This window comes from Nilaparvata lugens, chromosome 2 (assembly GCF_014356525.2).
Source record: "Nilaparvata lugens isolate BPH chromosome 2, ASM1435652v1, whole genome shotgun sequence".
Lineage (NCBI taxonomy): Eukaryota > Metazoa > Arthropoda > Insecta > Hemiptera > Delphacidae > Nilaparvata > Nilaparvata lugens.
In genome coordinates, this window is record NC_052505.1 from 99,514,665 (window position 1) to 99,539,318 (window position 24,654).

Below are 24,654 nucleotides of genomic sequence, written 5' to 3' on the forward strand. Positions count from 1 at the left end.
TGTTTCGCATACTAATGCTATTTTGAGACTTGAAAGTAGCCGAAACATGTTGTGACGAAATAATTTAAAAAGGATACTCAGATCTATATTTTTATTTATATTATTATGTTGTAGTATATCATGTATTTGAATTGAGAATAATGAGTAAGGAAAGTTGTGTGAAAGTATCACACCAGGCTTTTAAATTTGCAATTTGTTTGTTTTTAGATTCAAACGTGGACAGACAAGGACGGCGAGGAAGGCATGAAAGAGATCTACGTGAAGGGCGACACGACTCGATCGTTGGTGTCCAAGTTCATGCCGCACTCGAAGAACTATGCCAGGGTGCTCGTCTACAACTCTCAGTACAACGGACCGCCCAGCGACATTCTCAGCTTCGACACGCCCGAAGGAGGTCAGTTCTATCATAGAGAATAGATAACATAAGTAGATATTCCATGGTATAGCGCGTTTATGTTCCTAATTTCACTACGTCGACTACACATAAAATAAACATTTTCAAAAGAGCCTGTTTACTTTTTATGAAAATTATCATCCAATATAATCAGACACGTTCAGTCACAATACTTCACTTAGTTGCCTAGGAAGACATGTCTAATTGCAATGACAAAACTTGTCTGATCATGTCTTGTCTTGTCTTGACTAACTGGTGTGCGCCTAGCCTAAGTCATTGCAATTAGATGAGCAACTTCATGAGCAACTAGATGAGTCTACATGAGCAACTATGTGAAGTATTGTGACTAAACGTGACTAGTCTTGTCTTGACTAACCGGTGTACGCCCAGCCTCAGGGTAGGCATACACCAGTTAGTCAAGACAAGACTATCCACGATCAGTCACGATACTTCACATTGTTGCTTATGAAGCAATACATACCTATTAGTCATTGCAATTAGACATGTCTTCATAAGCAACTATGTGAAGTATTGTGACTAATCGTGACTAGTCTTGTCTTGACTAACTGGTGTGTGCCTACCCTAAATCTTTCAGTGATAAATTGATATATTATAGTATATCATTGTTTTAAATTAGTAATACAGGGTGATTACCGGGAAACGCATGTTTTTCAAATAACGAGAACTATTGCAAATCAGAGTAAAAAATGCATTTATTAGTGAAAATGCAGTGTACACAATATGCAATTTCAAAATAAAATTACTTACAATCTATTATTTGAAAATTACATCTCTAAGGTGGTCACCTGCTGCTTGGATACATTGTTGAAGGCATTCTTTAAAACTTGCTACGGATTCTGCTAACATGTCTCTAGGAATGCCATTGATTTCAGGCAAATAGCTTTTTCAAGTTCTTGGATTGTTCGTGGTTTGTTTATGTACACTCTAGCTTTCAAGAATCCTCACAGAAAGAAATCTGGAATTGTTAGATCCGGTGAGCGAGAAGGCCAAGTGACATCACCAAAACGCAAGATCACTCTTGTAGGGAATGTTTGCCGAAGGGATTCCATACTAATGCGAGCCGTATGTGCTGTTGCCCCGTCTTGTTGGAACCATACATTACGTATCTGTATATGTTGACGGCGCAGCTCTGGCAGGAAATATTCTTTCAACATATCCAGGTTTTGTTGTGCATTCACTGTGACTGTTCTGCCATCGTTGTCTTCAAAAAAATAAGGACCAATGATCCCCTTTTCACAAACTGCACACCACACAGTAACACGTAAGCTATGATGAGGTCTCTCTGCCAGTATTTGAGGATTGTCTGCACACCAAAGCTATTTGCCAGGAAATCAATGGCATTCCTAGAGACATGTTAGCAAAATCCGTAGCAAGTTTTAAAGAATGCCTTCAACAATGTATCCAAGCAGCAGGCAACCACCTTACAGAGGTAATTTTCATTTTCCACCTTACAAGTAATTTTATTTTGAAATTGCATATTGTGTACACTGCATTTTCACTAATAAATGCATTTTTTACTCTGATTTGCAATAGTTCTCGTTATTTGAAAAACATGCGTTTCCCGGTAATCACCCTGTAGTAGATCGAAAACACCAAGGAGATAGTATTTCACATGTTACTATTAGGGTGGCTACTAACGATAGGACAAGTGTATTGAACAAGTGTGTACACACATGTCATCATGCATTGTTGTGTCATCACAGAGAAAGGCTTCGAACAAAATTGTTTGAAGTTAGGTTTTTGTATCTTAGATTTTTTGTTGTTTTTTCATCGCTGCACTATTTGACGTTAAATGATTTTTTTGTATTTATAATTTGCAATTTTCCAGTGGTTTATTTATTATTTGCAATTTTCCAGTGGTTTATTTATTATAATTGGTTGTTTATTTATAGAAGCTGTTGTCAAACAGCTGTTTTTTACTTTCCTTGCCCTATTACCATAGGTAAGGAAAGTATTGCTTTCCAAAAAAAATTAAGGTACCCTAATTCCAAGTTTTCTATACGTTTCAAGGTCCCCTGAGTCCAAAAACATGATTTTTTGTGTATGTCTGTGAACACGATAACTCCATTCCTAATTAACCGATTGACTTGAAATTTTAAACTTAAGGTCCTTATACCATGAGGATCCGACAATAAGAAATTCAATGAAATTCAATTCAAGATGGCGGAAAAAATGGCGGATGCTTACTAAAAAAACATGTTTTTCACGGTTTTCTCGAAAACGGCTCTAACGATTTTCTTCAAATCTACATCATGGATAGCTATTTATAAGCCCTATCAACTGACATGAGTCTCATTTCTAGGAAAATTGCAGGAGCTCCGTAATATTTTTGAGAAAAATGGCGGATAGTTACTCAAAAACCATGTTTTTTACGGTTTTCTCGAAAATGGCTCTAACGACTTTCTTCAAATTTATACCATGAAGCCCTATCAACTGACATGAGTCTCATTTCGGGGAAAATTGCAGGAGTTCCGTAATATTCTTGAGAAAAATAGCGGATAATTACTAAAAAAACATGTTTTTCACGATTTTCTCAAAAATGACTCGACCGATTTTTTCAAATTCATACCCTTTATAGTTATTATCAGCTCTATCAACTGGCATGAGTCTCCTCCCTGAGAAACTAATGGGGGTCCAACCCATCCTAGAGAAATGGACCTACCTGGTAGAGCAGTTTATAAAAAGAACACATAGTCGAAATAATCCATCTGCAGAACAGCTGTTTTGACGACTTTAGAAAAAATCATCGAATTTCACAATTCACACAAAGGAAAAAGAACTCTGAAAACAATTATATATACACATATACAGTAGTCTGATCTTAGTTTCAAATATGTTACCGCCAATCGCTATTATGTTATTCCCCTGAATTATTCTCGTTTAAGAATGAGGCTTTAAGTTCAATGAGCAAGGAAAGTTGTGTGAGTGTACCACACCAGATTTTTGTTGGAAGGCTTTCGCTAATGACACAACATGCATGACAAACACACTTTTCCTTACACTTGGCCACCCTAACAATCATATCATTGTAAGATTTACTTCAAACTGTCAATTATTATCAATGCTGTCAGTTTGAAGGAAATCATAAGGTGCGTACAGACTTTCGCTCTGCTCCGCAACCGAACGTCACTCCAGCAGAGCGATTGATGATCGACCGGCGAGCAACAGTGGTTCGACCGGGGAACGCGAGAAGATCTAACATCTTCCGTAACGTTCATGATGGGTGCGTGGGCGGAGCGACTGTGGTTCGATGGAGGAACGAGGGCGGTACGAGGGAGGAGCATGCTCGGTGCGGGTTGGAAGAGCGTATATGTGTACGCAGCTTTACATTTCAATGAATATCAGATGATTTCATGTAACATGTTTTCTAACATTTTATTTGTGTTTGTTCAGTGCCAGGCACAGTGCAATCGCTGGAGGCGGTGCCCATGGGTTCGTCGGCGCTCTACCTGGTGTGGAAGAAGCCCGAACAGCCAAACGGCATACTGACCGGCTACAAAATTTACTATCAGACGGTGAAGGGTACCAAGGTGGGGATTCTGAACGAACGCAACCCGGCAATATCCGATCCAAGGCAGACGCGGGCCAAGCTGGCCGGCCTCGAGTCGGGCACCAAGTATCGCATTCATATCAAGGCCACTACTCAGGCTGGCGAGGGTGAAGGGTGAGTGCCAATTGTTCGATTGCATTGGTTGTTATGGGAGTCTTCACACAGTGCCACTTCTTCAATAGCATTTGTTGTTATGGGAGTGTTCACACGGTGCCACTTCTTCAATAGCATTTGTTGTTATGGGAGTGTTCACACTGCGCTAACTTTCCGATATTATTTGTTGTTATGGGGATGTTCACACGGTGCAATCTCTCCGATATTATTGGTTGTTATGGGAGTATTCACACGGTGCCACTTCTTCAATAGCATTGGTTTTTATGGGAGTGTTCACACGGTGCCACTTCTTCAATAGCATTGGTTGTTATGGGAGTGTCCACACGGTGCCATTTCTTCAATAGCATTGGTTGTTATGGGAGTGTTCACACGGTGCCAATTCTTCAATAGCATTGGTCGTGAAGGGAGTGTTCACATGGTGCACCTGTCCGATATTATTGGTTGTAATGGGGGTGTTTAGACATTGCCACTTCGTCAATAACATTGGTTGTTATGGGAGTGTTCACACTGTGCCACCTCTCCGATATTATTGGTGCTATGGGAGTGTTCACACTGTGCCAACTCTCCGATATTATTGGTTGTTATGGGAGTGTTCACACGCGGTGCCACTTGTTCAATAGCATTGGTTGTTATGGGAGAGTTCACACGGTGCCACTTCTTCAATAGCATTGGTTGTTATGGGAGTGTTCACACAGTGCCACCTCTTCGATATTATTGGTGCTATTGGAGTGTTCACACGGTGCCATCTCTATGATATTATTGGTTGTTATGGGGATGTTCACACGGTGCAATCCATCAGATATTATTGGTTGTTATGGGGGTGTTCACACGGTGCCACTTCTTCAATAGCATTGGTTGTTATGGGAGTGTTCACACGGTGCCACTTCTTCAATAGCATTGGTTGTCAGGGGAATGTTCACACCGTGCCACAACTTTAATAGCATTAATTGTTATGTGAGGGTTCACACTGTGCCACTTCTTCAATAGAATTGGCTGTAATGGTATGTTCATAGGGTGCCACATCTTCAATTGTTTTGGCTATAATGGGCGTCTTTATACGGTTCCAAAATCATGGATACTGTTATTCGAAATATTTAAACAAATTAATCCTTGCTGTAATAATACATGGCTATGTTAATGATCGTCATAATTTCCTTTGTTGAATAATTCGTTAATGTAAAGTTACCCCTTACATTGGATAGGATATTTGAACACAAACTTTGATTGTACATTGTTCTAAGAATATAGATTAAGATTTTTTTGAATGTTTGTTTGTCGAATAAATAACTTTGACTCTATGATATTGGTCAATGAAATGAAGGTACCCGACAAGAGTAACTCATTTTTTAAAACATGAATTGTTCTTTTATAATTTAAATCTTTGTAAGTTTTGAAAGCAACGTTTGTTTTGGCAGGTATTTCATCGAGCAACGCACCCGTGCCTCGCAGTCAGCGCCGCCCGACATTCCTCGCTTCACGTGGGCTCGCCTGCCCTCCGACAACGGCTATGCCAAGATCAAGGTGGTCTGGCAGCCTAACCTAGAAGGCAAGCCCGGATCGCATTTCTTCGTCAAGTACAAGTGAGTTCAATCTATTCAATAAAATCAATAATAGTCTGCAGTGAGTTCAATCAATTCAATTCGATCAATAGTATGCAGTGAGTTCAATCAATTCAATAAAATCAATTATAGATGCAAGGAGTTTGATCAATTAAATAGAATCAATAATTATAGTCTGCTCTGGGAGCCGAGAAACAATGTAAACAAAGAGTGGATCTTGGAGCAGTTCACGGTATCCACCCAGAGGCACACTTATCAGTATCAGAATTAGTGACCCCTATTTATTATCCATTTTAATTTATTTATCAATACGATTATTTCAATGATCTATAATAAAAAATATCATAATCTGAAAGAGGAGTTTAGAAGAGGCTGAGGTGTACTAAGCTTAGCTTGTACTATTCCTCTTTCAAATTTTTATTTATTTTATTTATTTATTTATGTATATTTTTCACAAAGAAGCACTAATTGGGAGAGAAAAACTAAGGATACTCCTTGTACTATTTGTCTCCCAAATTTAGATAACATTTTAAAAGTCCAAAATGATTTCACTTTACTAAAATTTAGTCCATTTTCACTCAAAAACGACGAAAACTAAAATTTTTTAAATTTTGACGGTTGAAAACAAACTAAAAAACAAAAATATCACACTCAAATCACCATTAATTGGGAAAATTTTTGAATAATTTTACAAAATTTAGAGCCAGAAAAAACAACTCATTATTCAGCACTGAGTAGGCAAGAAAATTTTGATGGTAATGAAGTCCAAAAGGTTATGTGTGCCACACACTTCACATTTCTGGTCCGAGAATACTCCTTAAGAATAATTTATATGAGTAATAACAATTTTAAATTTAGTTATGTTGTTAGAAAGCCGAAAAAAAACTTGGAAGCTTGATAATTTCAATAATATTGAATTGAATATTGAAATTTTGTGCCGAAAATTTCCAAACAACCACAAACTACAACAGCTTTAGTTTATTCTTGGTAATCTCAAATAGTTTAATTTGTTCTGGTTTTGTCGCAAAATGTTTGAAATACGGGACAATGTAGTTGAATTTGTTTTGGATTTATAACAAAAATCTTGAAAGACTGAACAATGTAGTTGTTTTTTGTGGTATTGTCACAAACAGTTTGAAATACGGGACAATGTAGTTTAATTTGTTTCGGTGTTGTCACGAACAGGTTTAAAAACTGAACAAGATTTTGACAAGGATTTTTTTTTGTGTTGTGACAAACAAGTTGAACGACTGAACAATGTAGTTGAATTGATTTTGGTGTTGTCAAAAACAAATTGAAAGACGGAACAATGTAGTTGAATTGATTTTGGTGTTGTCAAAAACAAGTTGAAAGACGGAACAATGTAGATGAATCTGTTGTCACAAAAAGGTTGAAAAACGGAAAATGCAGTTAAATTTGTTTTGGTGTTGTCATAAACAGGTTGGAAGACGGAACAATCTAGTTAAATTTGTTTTGCTCTTGTCGTAAACAGGTTGAAAGACGAAACGATGTATTCGGAGTCTGCCAATACACTGGACGAGGACTACACAATCATCAGGTCTCTGAAGCCGGGTGAAACCTATGAGTTCCGAGTGGTGGCGGTGGACGGGGAATACATGACTGAGTCAGAACCAGAGGAGATTGACACCTACACTGTCGGTCAGTCAATATCTGTATTATATTTATTTATTTAAATAAATGACACGTACACTGTCGGTGAGTCAAACCATAAATCTGTATTCTATGTATTTATTTATGGAGACAACAGGTAACCCCATTTTGTCGCCTTCACAAATACAAGAGACAACGGAAAACATTTTGAATAAGATACATAAAAATACAGTCTAAAAATGTTTTACAAGTACTTAGAACTAGCACAAATGATTATTCAACTGAATTTTCGAACTGATGGCTAGTTGCTAGCCATTAGATACTAGCATAGAAGATATTCCATGGTATAGAGCGTTAACAATATTATATTATCGTTATTCCAATTGCATTCAATCTTCAGCATAGAATAGGATAGCATAGAATTATTTAATTATTTGTTGAAACATCGCCGATTTATGAAGTTACATCACAATATTATATTATGGTTATTCCAATTGCATTAAATCTTTATTCTCATTGATTGAATTTTAATACTTTGTAAAATTCGTTGAATAATATTAGCAATACTGTAATTTAATGTAAATTAGTGTATAAGCCAGTAAATATTGTAACTTACCTAAATAAAGAACTCTAATCTAATCTAATATTGTGCCATTCTTACACTCTCACTCTATCAAAACATTAATAATAGACAGTTTAGTCGACAGTAATAATTGGATTGAGAAACAAAAATCATCTAGAAATTTGGAACATAAACAACCTTTACCAGGGGTATATTCTTAAGCTAACTTTTCTCTGTTGTATCACCTTGAATGATACAGTATCACCACACACGATACAGTATCAAAAAAATATAATAAGTATTATGTGAAGCTCATGTTAGTTCTCTATTGTATCACCATAAATGATACAGTATCAAAACAATATTATACAGTATCATCTCATTTTCTCTATTGCATCACCATAAATGGTACAGTATCACCACACATGATACAGTATCAAAACAATATTATACAGTATCATCTCATTTTTTCTATTGTTTCACCATAAATGATACAATATCACCACACATGATACAGTATCGAAACAATATTATACAGTATCATCTCATTTTTCTTCTCTCCTTTTTCCAGTCTTCTCCAATACTTCCCTTTCCTTCTCCTCTTTACCCTTTCATTCCTTACTTTTATACCCTCTACCAGCCTATTACATGGGAAACCATAGTTGGCTAGGTATTCTTCCTCCTTTTTTCTTTTTAGCACACCCCACCATGAAGCCTGTTTTTGTATTTTATTAAAAACTTATTTTCGATTGTGATTTTTTGTATTTTGATTTCCTTTATATATTTTGTTTTGAATTGAATAAGATTATTGATTGATTGATTTTCCCTATTGTAACATCATAAATGATACAGTATCAAAACAATGGGTCATATGAATAAAGTTGAGCATTTGCTTATACTTCTAAAATATGGAGCATATGCTTCATTTTCTATGAATAAACGTGAGCAAAACCTTTTGCTCATGCTCATCAAAAAAATAGTTTGAGCATTTGCTCAAAAGTTGAAACTTATGCTCAAAAGTGTATGAATAAACTAGAGCATTTGCTCAACTTTTGAAGTCTAGTCTGGAGCAGCTTTCCACCTTTTGCTCATACAGTAGTAAAATGGCTCAACTAATTCGTGTGAGTAAGAGGAAACTCTGCCAGATACGATCACAACCAACAGTTGAGAACTGTAAAACTCTTTTTAGATTCAACCATGATCCGATATAAAGATAGCCATCACAGAATAGTAAATAGGCATTTAAGAAGAAGAGAGTGTAGACGATTACAAGAAGGCTATTGAGATTATAAGATTATGCTAAAAATGATTATAGAGATGACATTTTTTCACGCAATTATTTCAAAATTCAGAACTCAACTATAACCTAAAATTCAATTCATGGATAGAGAAGAGAGCAGATGAGGCAAACACAAGCAGTGTCTATACTTGCATATTTAGCGCTTACGTGAGCTATAAAAATAAAAACAAAGTAAGGCCACAAAGGCGAATCAGCTGATGAAAAATCTTTAAAATACGTGAGCATTTGCTCCAGAGTTCAGGAGCATAAGGTAAAGCTTATTCATATAAAAATGAGCAAATGCTTATGCTTCTACCTAATGCTTATGAGAATAGTATATTTCGCACCTAGAGCAGAAAATGAGATTTTTCCGGCTCGAAATCGGTTAGAAAAAATTGAGAGTCGGAAAAACATTTTTGCCCGTGGTGCGAACGCTATTTTTCGCCACACACAAAAATAAACAATATATATATATATATATATATATAATATATATATATATATATATATATATATGAGAATAGTTGTTTACTAAGCACTTCCGAAAGCAGAAGTGGAAGGTGATAGCTCTAGCAAATCTGAGGTAATCTGAATATCAGGAAATTGTCCAAGTATTTTTATTTTTTATTCTGATTTGTCTAAATAAAACCTAAAAGATTATGTTCAATTATGTGGGAGGTTGAGTTTATACTTTTTTATTCTTTCAAATGACAATAAGATGATATTATTATAGATGTTTTAATTATTGAATATGAACACAAATAATGAAAAGTTTTTTGATCAGCTGTTTTATGATCACCTTTCTTAGTTCCATGTTAGCAGTTGGAAAGGGTACTCTTTCCGGCCTAGGCCGGAAAGAAACCTGTTCTGACGTCAGACGAGAGTCGTCTGCAAACAATGTCTTTCAGATCTACGTAGGGACTGGAAAACAGCTGCTTTCTGTGCAGTGTGGCGAAAAAACCTTATGCTCCATGCTCATGAGCATATGATTTGGTTTCATTCATATGGCCCAATATGATACAGTATCATATCATTTTCCCTATTGTATCACCATAAATGATACAGTATCATCCAATTTTGATATATTTTCTCTTTGATTCTAGTTAGTATTCAATCAACCCATTGTGAAATGTAAATTCTTATGTTGGATGTTGTTTATGTTTGTAGACGGGCCAATAATCCAGCCGAAAGAGAACGTGGCAACAGCGGGCTGGTTCATAGGCATGATGTTGGCAATCGCCTTCCTGCTGCTGGTGCTGATCCTGGTGTGCATAGTGAAGCGCAACCGCGGAGGCAAGTACGCCGTCCATGAGAGGGAGGCGGCTCACGGTCGTCACGACTACCCCGACGAACCAGGGTTCATGGAGTACTCGCAGCCGTAAGTTCATTCATTCATGCATTCACTCATACATTTATTCATTGATACTAGGGATGTCAATCCCGGGACTGATTTCCAATCCCGGTATTTCGGGATTATCCAATATCAATCCCGAGATTGGCAAAAATCAGTTTAATGCATTTTTAACCAATTGTTCCACCTCAATTACATGTTCAGTAACAGTGTGTGGAGATGAAAAAGGGCCCATTAAAGAGGGAGAGGCTATTATTAAAATGAAAAAAAAAATAATTGGGAATATTAAAATTTAACATTCTATTTCTATAAATGTTTTCAAGATTATAGGAGTAACTAACTGTTTTATTCCACGTCCTACCTTAAATTTGCTGTATCCTAGATGATAGTGAGAACTGAGGAAAGCAAGATAACTCATCAGAGTCTTTTTTTATGTAAAACAAAAGCATTTCTATCCTACATCAGGACGGGATAGAGCTCACACTTTAATTACGTCAAATACTGTAAAGTTAATAATATTAATAATAAAATAGAATACTTTTTGTAAGACCGTGACGCCATACCGACCAAACAACGCGAAAGCTGAACCACTACACTACTAAATTAAATTTCGTAGAGCCAACTATAATATTTACTTCAACTAGATATTCTACTTATAATAGAGAAAGAGAAGAGGAGAGGAATAATTAGACAGAGAGTGAATCGTAGTGCATTTTTAATTCTGATTTCTGAAGTCTTTTCAAAGTTCGGAATGCATTTCAAGGAAATGCCATTAGCACTATTGCAAATATTACGCCGTCTAGACTGGTAATTGTGGTGCTGTGTAAACAGAAACAAACGTAGAGGCATAACAACCATTCTGCCAATTATGCGAATTCTATTAAGCCAGTAAAGAGTACAGTATACAATCATTATTATGTATAGGCTATGCAACTGTAGGCTGTGCCTATAAAATAAATTAGTCAAACATTTAGAACAATAAATTAGTTATAGAAACTCATATTCATCGCCGTAAATAAATTCCATAGCCTATTGAATTGTTTTTGGAAAAATATGATTCACAATTTCAGGTTTACAATCCCGAAAATCCCGGGATTGACGCTGAAAAATCACGGGATTGTTAGGTATCAAAAATGGACCGGGATCCCGGGATTGACATCCCTAATTGATACATACTTATATGAGTGCTACAGGCATAGCACAAATGCACTAAGATTACATAAGTTAGAATGTAAGATAAAAGATCGGGGGACCGAGCTTAGCTCTAGCATAGCAAAATTTATTACGAAAGAGGAAATTATAATGATATTCATAGTTTATACAGAAAGGTTCTATTTAATCACAGTGAATTGAGATAAATTCCCATTGGAATGCAAAAATCTCTCACAAAGGCCCAGTTGCACAAAAGCTGGTTAAATTTTAATCCTTGTTAATTTGATGTGAACCAAATAAGAGAAAGCCATTTTAAAAAGACGGCTTCTCTATTGGTTCTTCTGGAATTCATCAGGATTAAAATTAAACCGGCACTAAGTACCTGACTGAATGATTGCAATAGTTAAACAGCTGCGTCATAATTTTGCCTCAATCCCAGACACTTGCACTTGCTCACTCACTTCCATTATCGACAGACGAAGAAATTATAAGCTGTTTTTCCAAGGATGGATAGGTATTATCCTTCTAATGACCTTCAGCGAGTTTTCCCAGGGATGAGACCTAGTGCAATCGAATTTTTATATTATAAAGCTACTATGTTCCAAATTTCGTGAGAATCGTTTAGAGCCGTTTTTGAGAACCGGTGACATACAGATATATAAACAAAAATTGCTCGTTTAATAGTATAGGATATATATAGGATAATACAACTAACACAAAATATTATCATTAGAATACAATTAAGAAAAGCTGGTCTACAAAAAAAAGAATTGAAAGAAAAAGGTAAAATAAGAGTAGAGTCATTCATTCATTCATCCAATCAGTGTTGATATGATAACAGTGTGCATCGATTAGAGGCTCTACATTGAATATTGTAAAATACTTCCTAGAATTTGATCGGTTTCTCTTTTTTCTGACTACTTTTAACAATTGGAAAAAGAATTTCAATTATTTCTGAGAAACTTTCCCGCTTTTACCACCCACTTTTTTTTAAACAAAAACGTTTCTAGCTTGTAGAAAATTTTATGTTTGCTTTTCGAAATGACTTGACATTGAGTGATGAACATGATAAATAATTGAAAAATAACTAAAGATCGAATAAAATAGATCAAGACACAAATAGAAAGGAGACATTCTCCTCATTATTTGTTGTAAAATTCTTATTTATCACGACACCCCATGATTCTGAGAGAAGTGATGTTTAAAAGAGAAACATATATTCTCGCGATCCTCTGAATTTTATAAAAAAATGAATTTAATTTTAAACCTACAACCCTGAAACTTTTTCAGCGCTACTGGAATATCGGGGAATATTCTACATACAATTTTGTGGTTAAATCAGAAATTTGAGAAAGTTTATAGAACGTTTTTCAGACTACAATGGGATGATTCATACTAAAGTGGGAGAGAAATTACTTTTAACACGGCTCTTTCTCGAAGACGGAGAGGTCCGATGCTCTATCCTCCACTAATCACTCCCACTACCTAGCAGCATTCTCCTTCTTGTGTCTGTGTGAGAGCTTTGCAACGCGACGCACCAACACTCCCCTTCCAGCTATTGCTGGCAATGTTCCAAGTCATATACTGGTCAGCAGGTATAATATTGTTTTCAACACAAGAGCATGAAGCAAAATGACACGGCGCATCCAATTGTGCGCAGGATGTCTGTCTGTGTCTACGCTACAAACTGTGGAGGGAGAAATGAGTTTCTCCTCTTCATGTTAAAAGTAATATATCTCAGACTTTAGCTTGGCCGAGATGGGTGGGAATAGTCCAATTAGAACTTATGGGAATTATATGTTCACAGTCGCTGTTGTGTGAGAATCCATCTTTATTTAAACATCCGTCTACGTTGAGCGTAGTTTGAAACTGCTTTGCTCGTCTGCCCCAAAATCAAAACTAACGCATTGCACTGTATTCATACAGTAGTTGCAGTAGCAGAAGCAACTATATCTGCAATAGCCGTTGAATAATGAAGTCCTTTTTGATAAAGTACTATCGATTTCAATTTTGATTTTCGTTAACTATTTATTACCACTGCTCTGTATTGAAAGTTATTCAACATGTTTTTAAAATTGTTTGCAGTTTGGACAACAAGTCGCACGGACGTGGGTCGATGAGTAGTGACCCGAAGGCAGCTCCAGAGAGCGACACTGACTCGATGGCCGAGTACGGTGAAGGAGACACAGGTAATTCAGTCATTCCACTCTATAAACTCCCTCATTCACTTTTGAGACATATTTATGCTGAATATTATAAACCCTATATGTACGTTTGATTCATTAGTTTGTCTATAATGTTGTTGTTTGTGTGTTTTATTACTGAACTGGGCCTGAAAAAAGCATAAGCATATATATATACAGGGTTATCATAAAAGAATGGTGCGGTTTTGAACATTGTTTAAAGAAAAACCAAATTACTTGCAGTTAATGTTTTTTATTCACCTAATTTGTCGTCTGAAACAGTTTTTTTACATGATTAATAACTTTCAATAAGTGCGCCCTTAGTCGCTCGACAAATGTCCAAACGATAATAAATTTCTCTCTTAACATTCGATAACATTTCTTCGATTATGGTTGTCATTGGTTCTTTAATCCTGTTTTAAAGTGGTTCAGTTCGCGATCTCTTGTGAATAAACAATGTTTTTGATGTAAATTTACAAGAAAAAATCTACCTAAACCACTTAAAAACAGGATTAATGAAGCAATGACAACCATAACCAATGAAATGTTAGCGAATGTTTGGAGAGAAATTGATTATCGTTTGGATATTTTGTCGAACGACTAAAGGCGCACATATTTAAATTTATCAATTATGTAAAAAACTGCCTGAGACGACAAATTAGATGAATAAACAACATCAACTGTAAGTAATTTGGTGTTTCTTTAAACCATGTTCGAAACCGCACCATTCTTTTATGATAAATCTGTATATATATATATATATATATATATATATCCACTTTTAATTTTGTTTTTTTTCTAAGTTTGTTTTTGATTTTGTAAGTCCTTTTTGATTTTGTAAGTTTGTTTTTTATGTTGTAAATTTAATTTTTCAAGGTCTCTTCACACTTGACTACGTTACGCTGAATACCTCCCAATTTTAAATCCACCAGCGTAGCGTAGCTTTCAATTTTTGGGAGATAGGACATCTACGTGTTCCGAAAACGTATTGAGGGAGCGTAACTAAGTGTGAAGAGACTCTTGAAAAGTCGCTAGACGGTCAATGTTATTGTACAATATAGTATCATATAGTACCATGGTTTAGGACGTTTATGTTCCAAATTTCCCTTTTCACTCAAGCTGATAGTCTACGTAGCTATTTTCGTGAAGCCATGTGACGCTGGTAGTCTCTCATACTGTGCCGTTTTTAAACTCTCACCCGGCCAAAACATTAATAATTGACAGTAGTCGACAGTAATTGACTTGAGATTTGGCACTGCTTGAAATTTGGCACTTGAACGACCTTACCATGGGATATCTTCTTATGCCATCTTTTCCCTATTATAGTACCTACTAATTATATCATCAGGCCCCGTTTATATGACCTATATATTCTAGCTGCGTGGCCTTATGTCATATGGAGGTATTGGTATTGTACAATAATATTGAATGTCCAGGGACCGCTTTAGTTGCAATATTGTTTTCAAAATTGATGAAATATCATTTGAAAATATTTTGTCATTCAATTATCCGCTATGAGAGTTTCAAAAGCACGTCTTGTAAACCTTTATAAACCTTTTATTTGTGGAGATTAATATCAATTTTCATTAATTTTTATCATTTCAAACATTGTTAACTCATTAAACCGCTGTTATTTATGGGCCAGTTGTTAACTAATGGCTCTGTTAGCTATGGGTGACTTTATGTAGCGACTCTGCAACCGGGCATTAGAGTATCAAAATCACTACTTGAAAGCCCACTCTCGTTTTAATCTAAAAATATTGATCCTGATTTCGTTTGAAATCAATATTGATTTTCATATTTCAAAAACTCTATCCCGAGTTTCAAATTCAATTTTATCATCAACAAGTCTGTCATTTTTTTTCTTCATTTGAAGAGGTTTGAATCATCAATTTAATTTTGATCGTTCCTGTTGCAAATTGATAGAAAAGTTTTGTTTAGTTAATAATAGATTTGAAATTTATGGATGACAATAGCAGATCCCACAAAAATCAGTATCGGTGTACGTGTCCGGTTCAGTGAAAATATTATTCCCATGTGTTCTAATAGGACTATTCATTCTCGCTCGGCCGGGCTGTGTAGAAAATAATGTATTTAGAACACATGTGAATTATATCTTCTCTGTGTCGGACATGTTCACTGATGCTGATATGTGAGAATCCAGCTTTACTAGTTCATTTCTAAAAAAAAACCCAAAAACTAGTTTCAACCATCAGCTGACCCAATTGAAACACATAATAAATCCAACCATACATTGTTTAAACGGGTTTAATAGTCAAACCAACTTTGGAGAAAGCGACCCTTAAGCCTATAGTGAGGTCCACGTTATAATGGCAGTGGATAAAGATAGAAGAATAGCGATGCCGATTCTCTCCATTAATTAATATATTTCTACACTGTCAAAAACTTAATTAGCATCTTTGTGGACCTAGAAAAGGATAGTACCACCGGCTTTGTCGAATGATAGACAAGGATAGCAAAACCAAAGCTGATCAAATACTGTCATTATAACGTGGACCTCACTTTAGTTTACACATCGCCAATATTGGCGAGACAGTTGTCTTTGGACAATTGTCTTCACGTGGTTGCGGATTTTCGGAGGCCAGGCCAGTTGAACGAGAAGATGTTTTTCGTGGCCAACTATTGGCACGGCAGTGTTGATAGCTGAACATGGTCGAACGCTCGTCAGGTGTTGTGTCTGTTGTGACTGAACCGACAAAAGCAAGACAGCGCTACTGGCCTACACCGTTCACACGGCGCCAATTGTCGCGACAACTGAGATTCCGAGTGGTGGAGGGGCACGCTGGGCTCAATTGACTGTCCTCAGTCTACTCCCGGAGACAGTTGAATTTCAGACCAATAGGCAGGGCAATTGGCCTGAAGTGTTCAGACGAAGACTCTAATTTCATGCCAGTCAGTTGTCTTCTGACAATATTGTCTTGCCAATTGGCACTGTGTGAACTAGGCATTATTGACTTTTATATTATTCTTTTTTTTAAGTTTTGAGTTTAGTTATTTCATATTGCTCGTTTTTTTATTATAAATTGTAAAAGCGACAAAAGAGATTCTTTCGTTTACATGTTCCAATTATTTTTTCATCTTCATTTCAGTTTTTTATAATTTCATTTTTTGTTTTTCAATTTTATTTTGTTATTTTATGTTGCACGTTTTCATTGTAAATTGCAGAAGGCATGAACGAGGATGGCTCGTTTATTGGTCTGTATGGTAAGCAGCAGAAGAAACAGGGAGAGACATCATCGGGAGGCGGCTTTGCCACTTTGGTCTAGGTCAATATTCATTAGGTAGGAAATACAGCAACAAAGTGCTTAAAATGAAGACTAACCAAACTAACACGCTGGCAATTAACTATAGAATGAAACGATTAACTTTACTAAACGATTAACTAAAAATTGAAACTTCTTATTAATATTAAACTTTGTGATTTGGTCTAGGTTGAGTTGATTCATTAGGTAGGAAATACAGCGTAAAAGTGCTGAGAATGAAGACTAAGACGTTGACAACTAGCTATAGAAAGAAACAACTGTCTTTAATTGAGAAACTTTTTAGTAATATTGGACTTTGAGATTTGGTCTAGGTCAATATTCATTAGATAGGAATATAGCATCAAAATACTTGAAATGAAGACCAACTAAAATAACATGCTTACAACTAACTATACAATGAAACCACTTACTATACTTATGAAACATTTTTTAGTGAGGTCCACGTTATAATGACAGTGGATAAAAATAAGAGAATAGCGATGCCGATTCTCTGCATTAATTAATTATATTTCAACACTGTCAAAAACATAATTGACATCGTTGTGGACCTAGGAAAGGATAGTACCACCGGCTTTGTCGAATAATAGACAAGGATAGCAAAACCAAAGTTGATCAAATACTGTCATTATAACGTGGACCTCACTATACTCATAAATTACACTTTGAGATAGAGTTGATCTGTTGCAAGGTTATTGACTGTAAGAAGTAAATTTGTATGATCTTTGTTGGTGGAGATTCCCTTACGGGAAGGTCCCATTTAGACTGAATATATTATAATTTAAGCCGTCAATGGCCCTCATGACTGTTATATATCAGCCAGAACCGTCAGTTTAACGTGCCCATCCGATGACATGGGAGTTATTTACCGTATACTCTATTAACATTTTATTTCAGCAGGTAACCTGTGCTCCGCAAGGGTTCATTTTAAAACTTGACAAACTGAAAACTCGACGTAATGAAATCTTGAAGAATTGAAAATAAGCCTATAACCATCCTTAGTTAATTAAGAATCTGTATGCAAAATTTCAATTTAATCAGTCCAGTAGTTGAGAGGTGATGATAAGTCAAACATATTTTGCCTATCCCGTACGTGTACAAGCCAGCTCTTTCCTTTATTATAGTATAGATTACTCGCGCTTTGTCTATAGTGAGATCCACGTTATAATGGCAGTATTTGATTAACATTGGTGTTGCTTCCTTGTCTATCATTTAACAAAGTAGATAGCGCTATCCTTTTGTAGCTCCAAAACATTGCTAGATCGTTTTTCAACAATGTAGAAGTATAATTGAATAATAAAATTATTTTTAACATGAATTAACAGCTGATATTACATCATACATACCGGTATCTGCTATCTGGTATAGAAGGCAGTGTCAAGGCAGAGAATCGGCATCGCTATTCTCCTATCTTACTTCAATGGCATTATAACGTGGGCATCAGTATATAGATATTTTTCAACATTTTGAATCAATTCCCATTCATTAGCAAAATGGAGATACAACATAGTTTACTATTAGACTACTATTTCTTTGATACATAATCTACTATTGTTTGGTTATTCTATCATCGGGAAGCCTCGTGATATGAGAGATTTGAAGACATTTTTTTCATTTGTGTTGCTAATATTATGTTTATCAAATTTGTTTTTTGTAATCAGCAACTGTTGTATTTGATCTTTGACCATGATTTTTTTCAATTATTTTCCTATTCTCGTACGAATTTAAAATATCAGGTTTCCTCTTGAGGGTCAGGTTCTCAAGTTTTATTTGGTCTTGGACCATGAATTTTCTTAATAATTATTTTCCTATCCTACAAATTCCAAATAGCTTTCCTGTTGAGAATCAGGGTCTCAAGTTTTATTAGATCTTGGACCATGAATTTTCTTAATAATTATTTTCCTATCCTACAAATTTTCAATATCAGCTTTCCTGTTATGGATGTATTTTTTTATTTTCCATATTAACATTTTCTAATCGTTTTTCAGGACGTTTTACCGAAGACGGCTCGTTTATCGGGCAGTACGGACCAAACAACGGTAAAAAGAAACAGGAAGAGCAGCCTTCTCCTTCCGCCATTGCTACCTATGTGTAGTAAACGTTAAAATACCAAAAAACAAAACAATGAATTAACTCTCAGCCAAGCGAACACTCGTTTAGTGCTTTTCCTTCTCAACGATGAAAACATAAGAGAAACGCGCAAGTGCTTATTCATTATCTTCTTCTACTACTTCACACGGCTGTTCATTGAATGTTTCTCTTTGTTCCTGCTTTCGAATGGAGAAAGGTGAAATGTGCACAAATTTGATCATTTTACGATAGCTTTATTCCTCATAGAACAACAACTCAGTTTCTACTTATGTTTCAACTAGTTTATTATGCGGGTTCTCAACTAGTTTATAAACTAGGTGTTTTCAACTAGTTGATCAACTAGTTAATCAACTACTTATCTAAACTAGTTCATCAACTACTTATTTAAACTAGTTAATCAACTGGGTTTTATCAACTTTCAACTAGTTTGAATTTTCAAGTGTGACTTTTAAGAAAGTAGCTAATTCCCTCTAGTTGAAATTTGTTGAAAATCTAGTTTGATCAACTAAATGAAGCACACACACAAATCTGACTAAATAGAGGTAATACCTTGTAGCAATAATAAGTTTTAACCGTTCCGCCCTATTGATTTGTTATGATATTTTATCGTGAATGGTTGTTTTACTTGGTTGTTGTTTTTATATGGCAGCTCCTTCGATTGGGTGGGTGTGTGTGCGCGTGAGTCAGCATAAAGACTGATGTTATTTTTATGTTTGACGTAATTTTCTAAGTTTTTTTAACTCTGTTGACGTTTTGTCTACGTAACTAACGTTTTTAACTTATGGTTCCAGTTTGTTTTACTATAAGTATTGTTTTCGTTTGTTAATCACTAATTAAAAAACGGAATGTGAAAGGAGACAATAGACCTTAACATTTACATTTCCTAAATCTAGTTTCATAAATTACATAAAAATAGATTATGTTTTTATATCTACTGGACCATTGAACCTATAGATTTAATCGTAAATTAAATTTAATAAGTATTATTCAACAAATGATTCTTGGTGATTGAACTCATTCATTGACAGCAGTTAAGTCTATTGTAGAGTTAGCGTGTCTGTTCATCACATGCTGTCATCTTCATATGAACTGTACTAATTGCATATTAATATATTATTGCCTTAAAGTATTGATTTCTTAACAAAACATTTTATGTATTTTTTTAACTTCCAGTTTTTTACAGTATTTTTTTATTCGACTTGTTGTCTATGTTTTAACTCTGTTCAAGTGTTTTATTAATATCAGTAATTAATTATATTTATTCTATTTTATTGGATAATCTGAACGTATATTTTCCAAGTGTGAGATGATATAATAATATATGTGAAATACTGCCATTACCTAGCATAATCAATCTCCTAGTAGGCTATTTTACACAAGTGACCATTTTAGAGTGTTGGAGTGAAATAAACAGACGCTCGCACGCACACACACCCGAGTGATTGAATCCTCGTGTAAAATAATGGAAACAGCTTAGCATCACACATTTTTAAGAACTGTGCGTTCGTATGTTACAAATTATTATAAGCATCGTAAAAAGAACATTGTCAAACTGATTTTTATAATAATATAGTAATATAATGTAAGATCGTTGTCTATTAGTTAGCTATTAGAAATTTTGAACTGACATTTTCATTTTAACAATAATAATTCGCAACGTAGTTTTAATGAAATTAATAATTCATTGTTGTCAGTGCTTAAGTGTTTGTGAAAGTGCTACTACTAACTACGACTCCATCTTGTTTTTCTAAAGAGAGATGAAAATCAGGGGAAAATCTCAAGGAACTGATTTTGGAAAATTTCAAGCGAAATATTGTGGACTAGAGATTCGGCTTTTTATGCGTTTAATTTTGGCACGCTTTCTATTGTGTGATTATGATGATGATGCACATTATGATTATTATTAATATATATTTTTATTAATAGTATTAGTAATATTATTGTTGTTGGGTGTTGAGATAACGTTGTTTGATTTGGAAACTAGAAATTTGAAAATTTCAAAGTTGGAAATCTGAAATCGAAAGTGTAATCAAACAACAGGTTAAGGCTATGAAATAGGTTGGCTATGAAAGCCTTTTCGGGAAAATAGGGATATGGATATGTTATTGTATATTTGTTTACAATCAGTTGATATTGTATCGATAATTGTAAAGTTTTTGTCACAAAAAGACAGAGTAGACAGTCAGAATGCATTCGTTTCAAAAGATCTGAAAAGCAAGTAATAGATTTATGATATTTTCAGTGTTTTTAATTTAAAATAGAACTGAATCTCTGTCTTGCAATCTCATTAATTAATAAGATGCTATCAATTTAATTTGTGAATTCATATCTTCAAATCTTATAAATCCAATGAAATGAATTGAATAAAGGCGATCATATAAGACAATAAAATGGAGAAAATTGATAATATATGTACTGATAACTTTTATATTGTTGATCATACTTAAAGTCCTTATCACTTATATCACAAAATGGTGATGCTTTTAATAATATTTAGTCTTTCGACAGTAGAATAGATTTGATTTCTCCTACATTTATCTCAGTAAATGATATTTAAAATTTATTCTGAACTTTCATATTTATTGACACAATCTGATGTTGATATCTATGTTAAATTCAATAAATTTTCCTTTGATAAAAAAATCCTGATTCACAGCTATCAGAGGTAACTACTTACTTCTACCCAAGTAGTATATGCCTACTTACTACTTTTAACATGATTAGAAATATCAAGATTATTAAATAGAAGCTTATCTTATTATGATACTATCTTGAATAAATGAGTTAAAAACCTCAATTATTTGTATGATTGGATTAAGTTGTATTATCATTAAGATGGAAATTGACTCTGTTCTATTGTGAATATTGTGATTTTGATTATTTATTAAATATCTATGGTTATTAACCATAAATATCATGATAAACATTGATAAAATCAGACATTGAGAATGCAAGGCAGACGTTCAATGATGATCTTTTGAATTAATTTTATCACCTAGTACATAGATTAACAAGTATAATGTCTAATTAAACTTTTTTATATTTTTTTTGTAATAGTAGACTTTTAGAATATTAGCTTACATTCATCACATCTTATCCAAACTTTTTGAGTTTTTTTTGTGATTTGGTATAAACTTGTCAATCATTAGTGTGTATTGTTCAACAAGACAATAAAACAGAAGAATGATTGATGAAAATAAAAAGTCAATTTTTTCAATTTTACAATCTATTTTAATATGTTTATTTTTTATAATTTGATAATTTGCTTGCTATTTTTCTATTCAGAGGTATTTACTTTCTCTATTTATTATTGATATCAAGTACTCGCTATCTGCCTGTCTCTCTCTATCTCTCACACGATTTAGTAAACGTTCTTGTGTTAACAATATTTTTCCACTATTGTCTGTAATGATATAGTCTATCTCTTCTTATACTTTTGTATTTTTTTATTTTTATAAAACTTTCAAAAAAATTGTCAAAGATTAATGATTAATTTATCTTTACACTATTTATATTGAATTATGATAAAATATATTAGTACCTATAAGCTTTTTATATAAAAGAAAGTCTTTTCAAGTATATATATATAATATATATAGTTTTATTATTATTGATGTTTTGAGAATTTTCGCGCGTTTCTATCATGATACTGTATTTTATTGATTATGCAATCATACTGATATGATAGCACAAGTGCCTTAGGAAGTAAGGCACCTTAATGATGTAAAAATCGAACAAATTTATCCGCGGCTTAGTATCTTTATGATGTAATCATTAATAATATTGATAAGCTGCAAAAATTATGTTTTGAAAACTGTCATCAATGATTTTCTGTTCTTCATACTGAAAACATTCACACACACTCATCAAAATTTTTTATTATTCTCATTGGTTACACTGCCAATCAATCACAAATCATCACCATCATGAAAAAAATGATTGTAATAAATTAGGTCACTTCAAACTGATTGTAGCTAGCGTAGTATTATAGTAAAGTATTGTAAATTGTAATTGGGACCGTAGTCTTTCTGAGAGGTGGAAATTTTGTTTCGTATTATTAGCTTTCCCTATCAACGAAACAAATTTTTATCTATTCAATGATATATTTTCCAATGAGAATGAATTACTTCAATAGGGTAAGCCAGTTGGTGAAAGTTCTGTACCGTATTTTTGAAATTCTGGCTAGTAAAGCTTAGAAAACACATTTTAGAGTTTTTGAATCTGTTTTTGCTTATCCATATTTTGCATCCCTACATAATTGTTGTGCTTTAAGTTCGCTTGTAATAGTATTAAAAACGTTTTCAATGCATTGAATCATTTATTTGTTGTTTGTAAATAGTGCGACATTGACTACTTGTTAGATTGTTTTGTGATCTTCATCTAATTGTGTTCCATTTCTAGTAGTTTATATCGTTAGTTTATTCACAAAAATTATAACTAATTCATTATTGGTTTATTTAATAAACCGTCATTGCTTTTGTTACATTCCACATGGCTTTTCTATGTCACATACTTGTAGAGTCATCCATCATTCACCACCCCTCGGTGTAAGATTTTAGTTATTTTATTGATTAGTACATTTTCGAAGCTAACAATTTTATCAGTGTTAATTTTGTATTTTAACCTTGTTTGTAATAGACAAAATGTAAGATATAATATATTTTTGAGAATTTCTTTAAGAAACGTTTTAAGAAGTATTATTTAAATTAGTCAATTTTGTAAATTTCTCTATCAAATTGCATAAAGGGAAATACATTTTATTATGGACAATTGGTTTGTTATTATTCCTTATTTTTATCACCAATTGTGGTCCTATTCTTGAATTATAAGTATTTCAAAATGATTTCTCTGATCTGAGAGTGGAGGTATGATTTTCAGTGGATAACTCACCCTGTATTGTAGCGAAACGTCTCATATTATAGCACAACAGTTGTTGGGTTAACCTCTCTATCTTACTTACTTACTCCTCGGCTCTACAACCCATTGAGGGTCTTGGCCTCCCGCAATATGCCTCTCCATTCGTCCCGATTTTGAGCTTTCCTTCTCCATCCTTTGATACCCATCTGCCTCGTCGTCAATCCAACGCATTCTTGGTCTTCCCCTCAGTCTTCTTCCTCCAGGATTCATTCTGTGGACTTTCTTTTCGCTCCTTGAGTCATCCATGCGCTCCACATGTCCTAAACAACCTGGACGTCTCATTTTTATTTCAACTACAATGTCTGGGTTGTTGTAGAGTTCTCGCAACTCTTGGTTAGTGCGGATCCTCCACTCCATCACTATTTTTTGCCTGATTGTTATAATTGAAATAATTATTTTTTCCGGTTATTGGTGGAGCGGAGTTGGGGACGCGGAGAGTCTGAAAGCCGTTGTCAGGGTTTGATGCACAAGTGAAATTATCGTGAAGATAAGACTGGTTTTGTTCGAGTCAGATAACCGCTATCTCCTTTTCATTCAACAGCAATAACTTTAAATTTTTCTGCTTTCCAATCTACAGGATACAGTACCT

At 34.4% G+C, this 24,654-nt stretch overlaps 1 protein-coding gene across 2 annotated transcripts; it reads left to right on the plus strand.

Moving 5' to 3' along the window:
* Positions 1-208: 208 nt before the first annotated feature.
* LOC120350090 (neuroglian-like) lies at positions 209-22,552 on the plus strand. 2 transcript variants are annotated; one of them, XM_039422252.1, is made up of 8 exons: positions 209-394; positions 3,809-4,079; positions 5,495-5,659; positions 7,131-7,297; positions 10,258-10,468; positions 13,679-13,782; positions 16,963-17,078; positions 19,046-19,633. In XM_039422252.1, the coding sequence occupies exons 1-7, from the start codon at positions 244-246 to the stop codon at positions 17,061-17,063; spliced, it is 1,170 nt and encodes a 389-aa protein (XP_039278186.1). In that variant the 5' UTR covers positions 209-243; the 3' UTR covers positions 17,064-17,078; positions 19,046-19,633. The 2 variants fall into 2 exon arrangements, with proteins under 2 accessions (XP_039278186.1, XP_039278185.1); XM_039422251.1 differs by lacking the exon at positions 16,963-17,078 and having other exon boundaries at positions 19,046-22,552.
* The last annotated feature ends 2,102 nt before the right edge of the window (positions 22,553-24,654 follow it).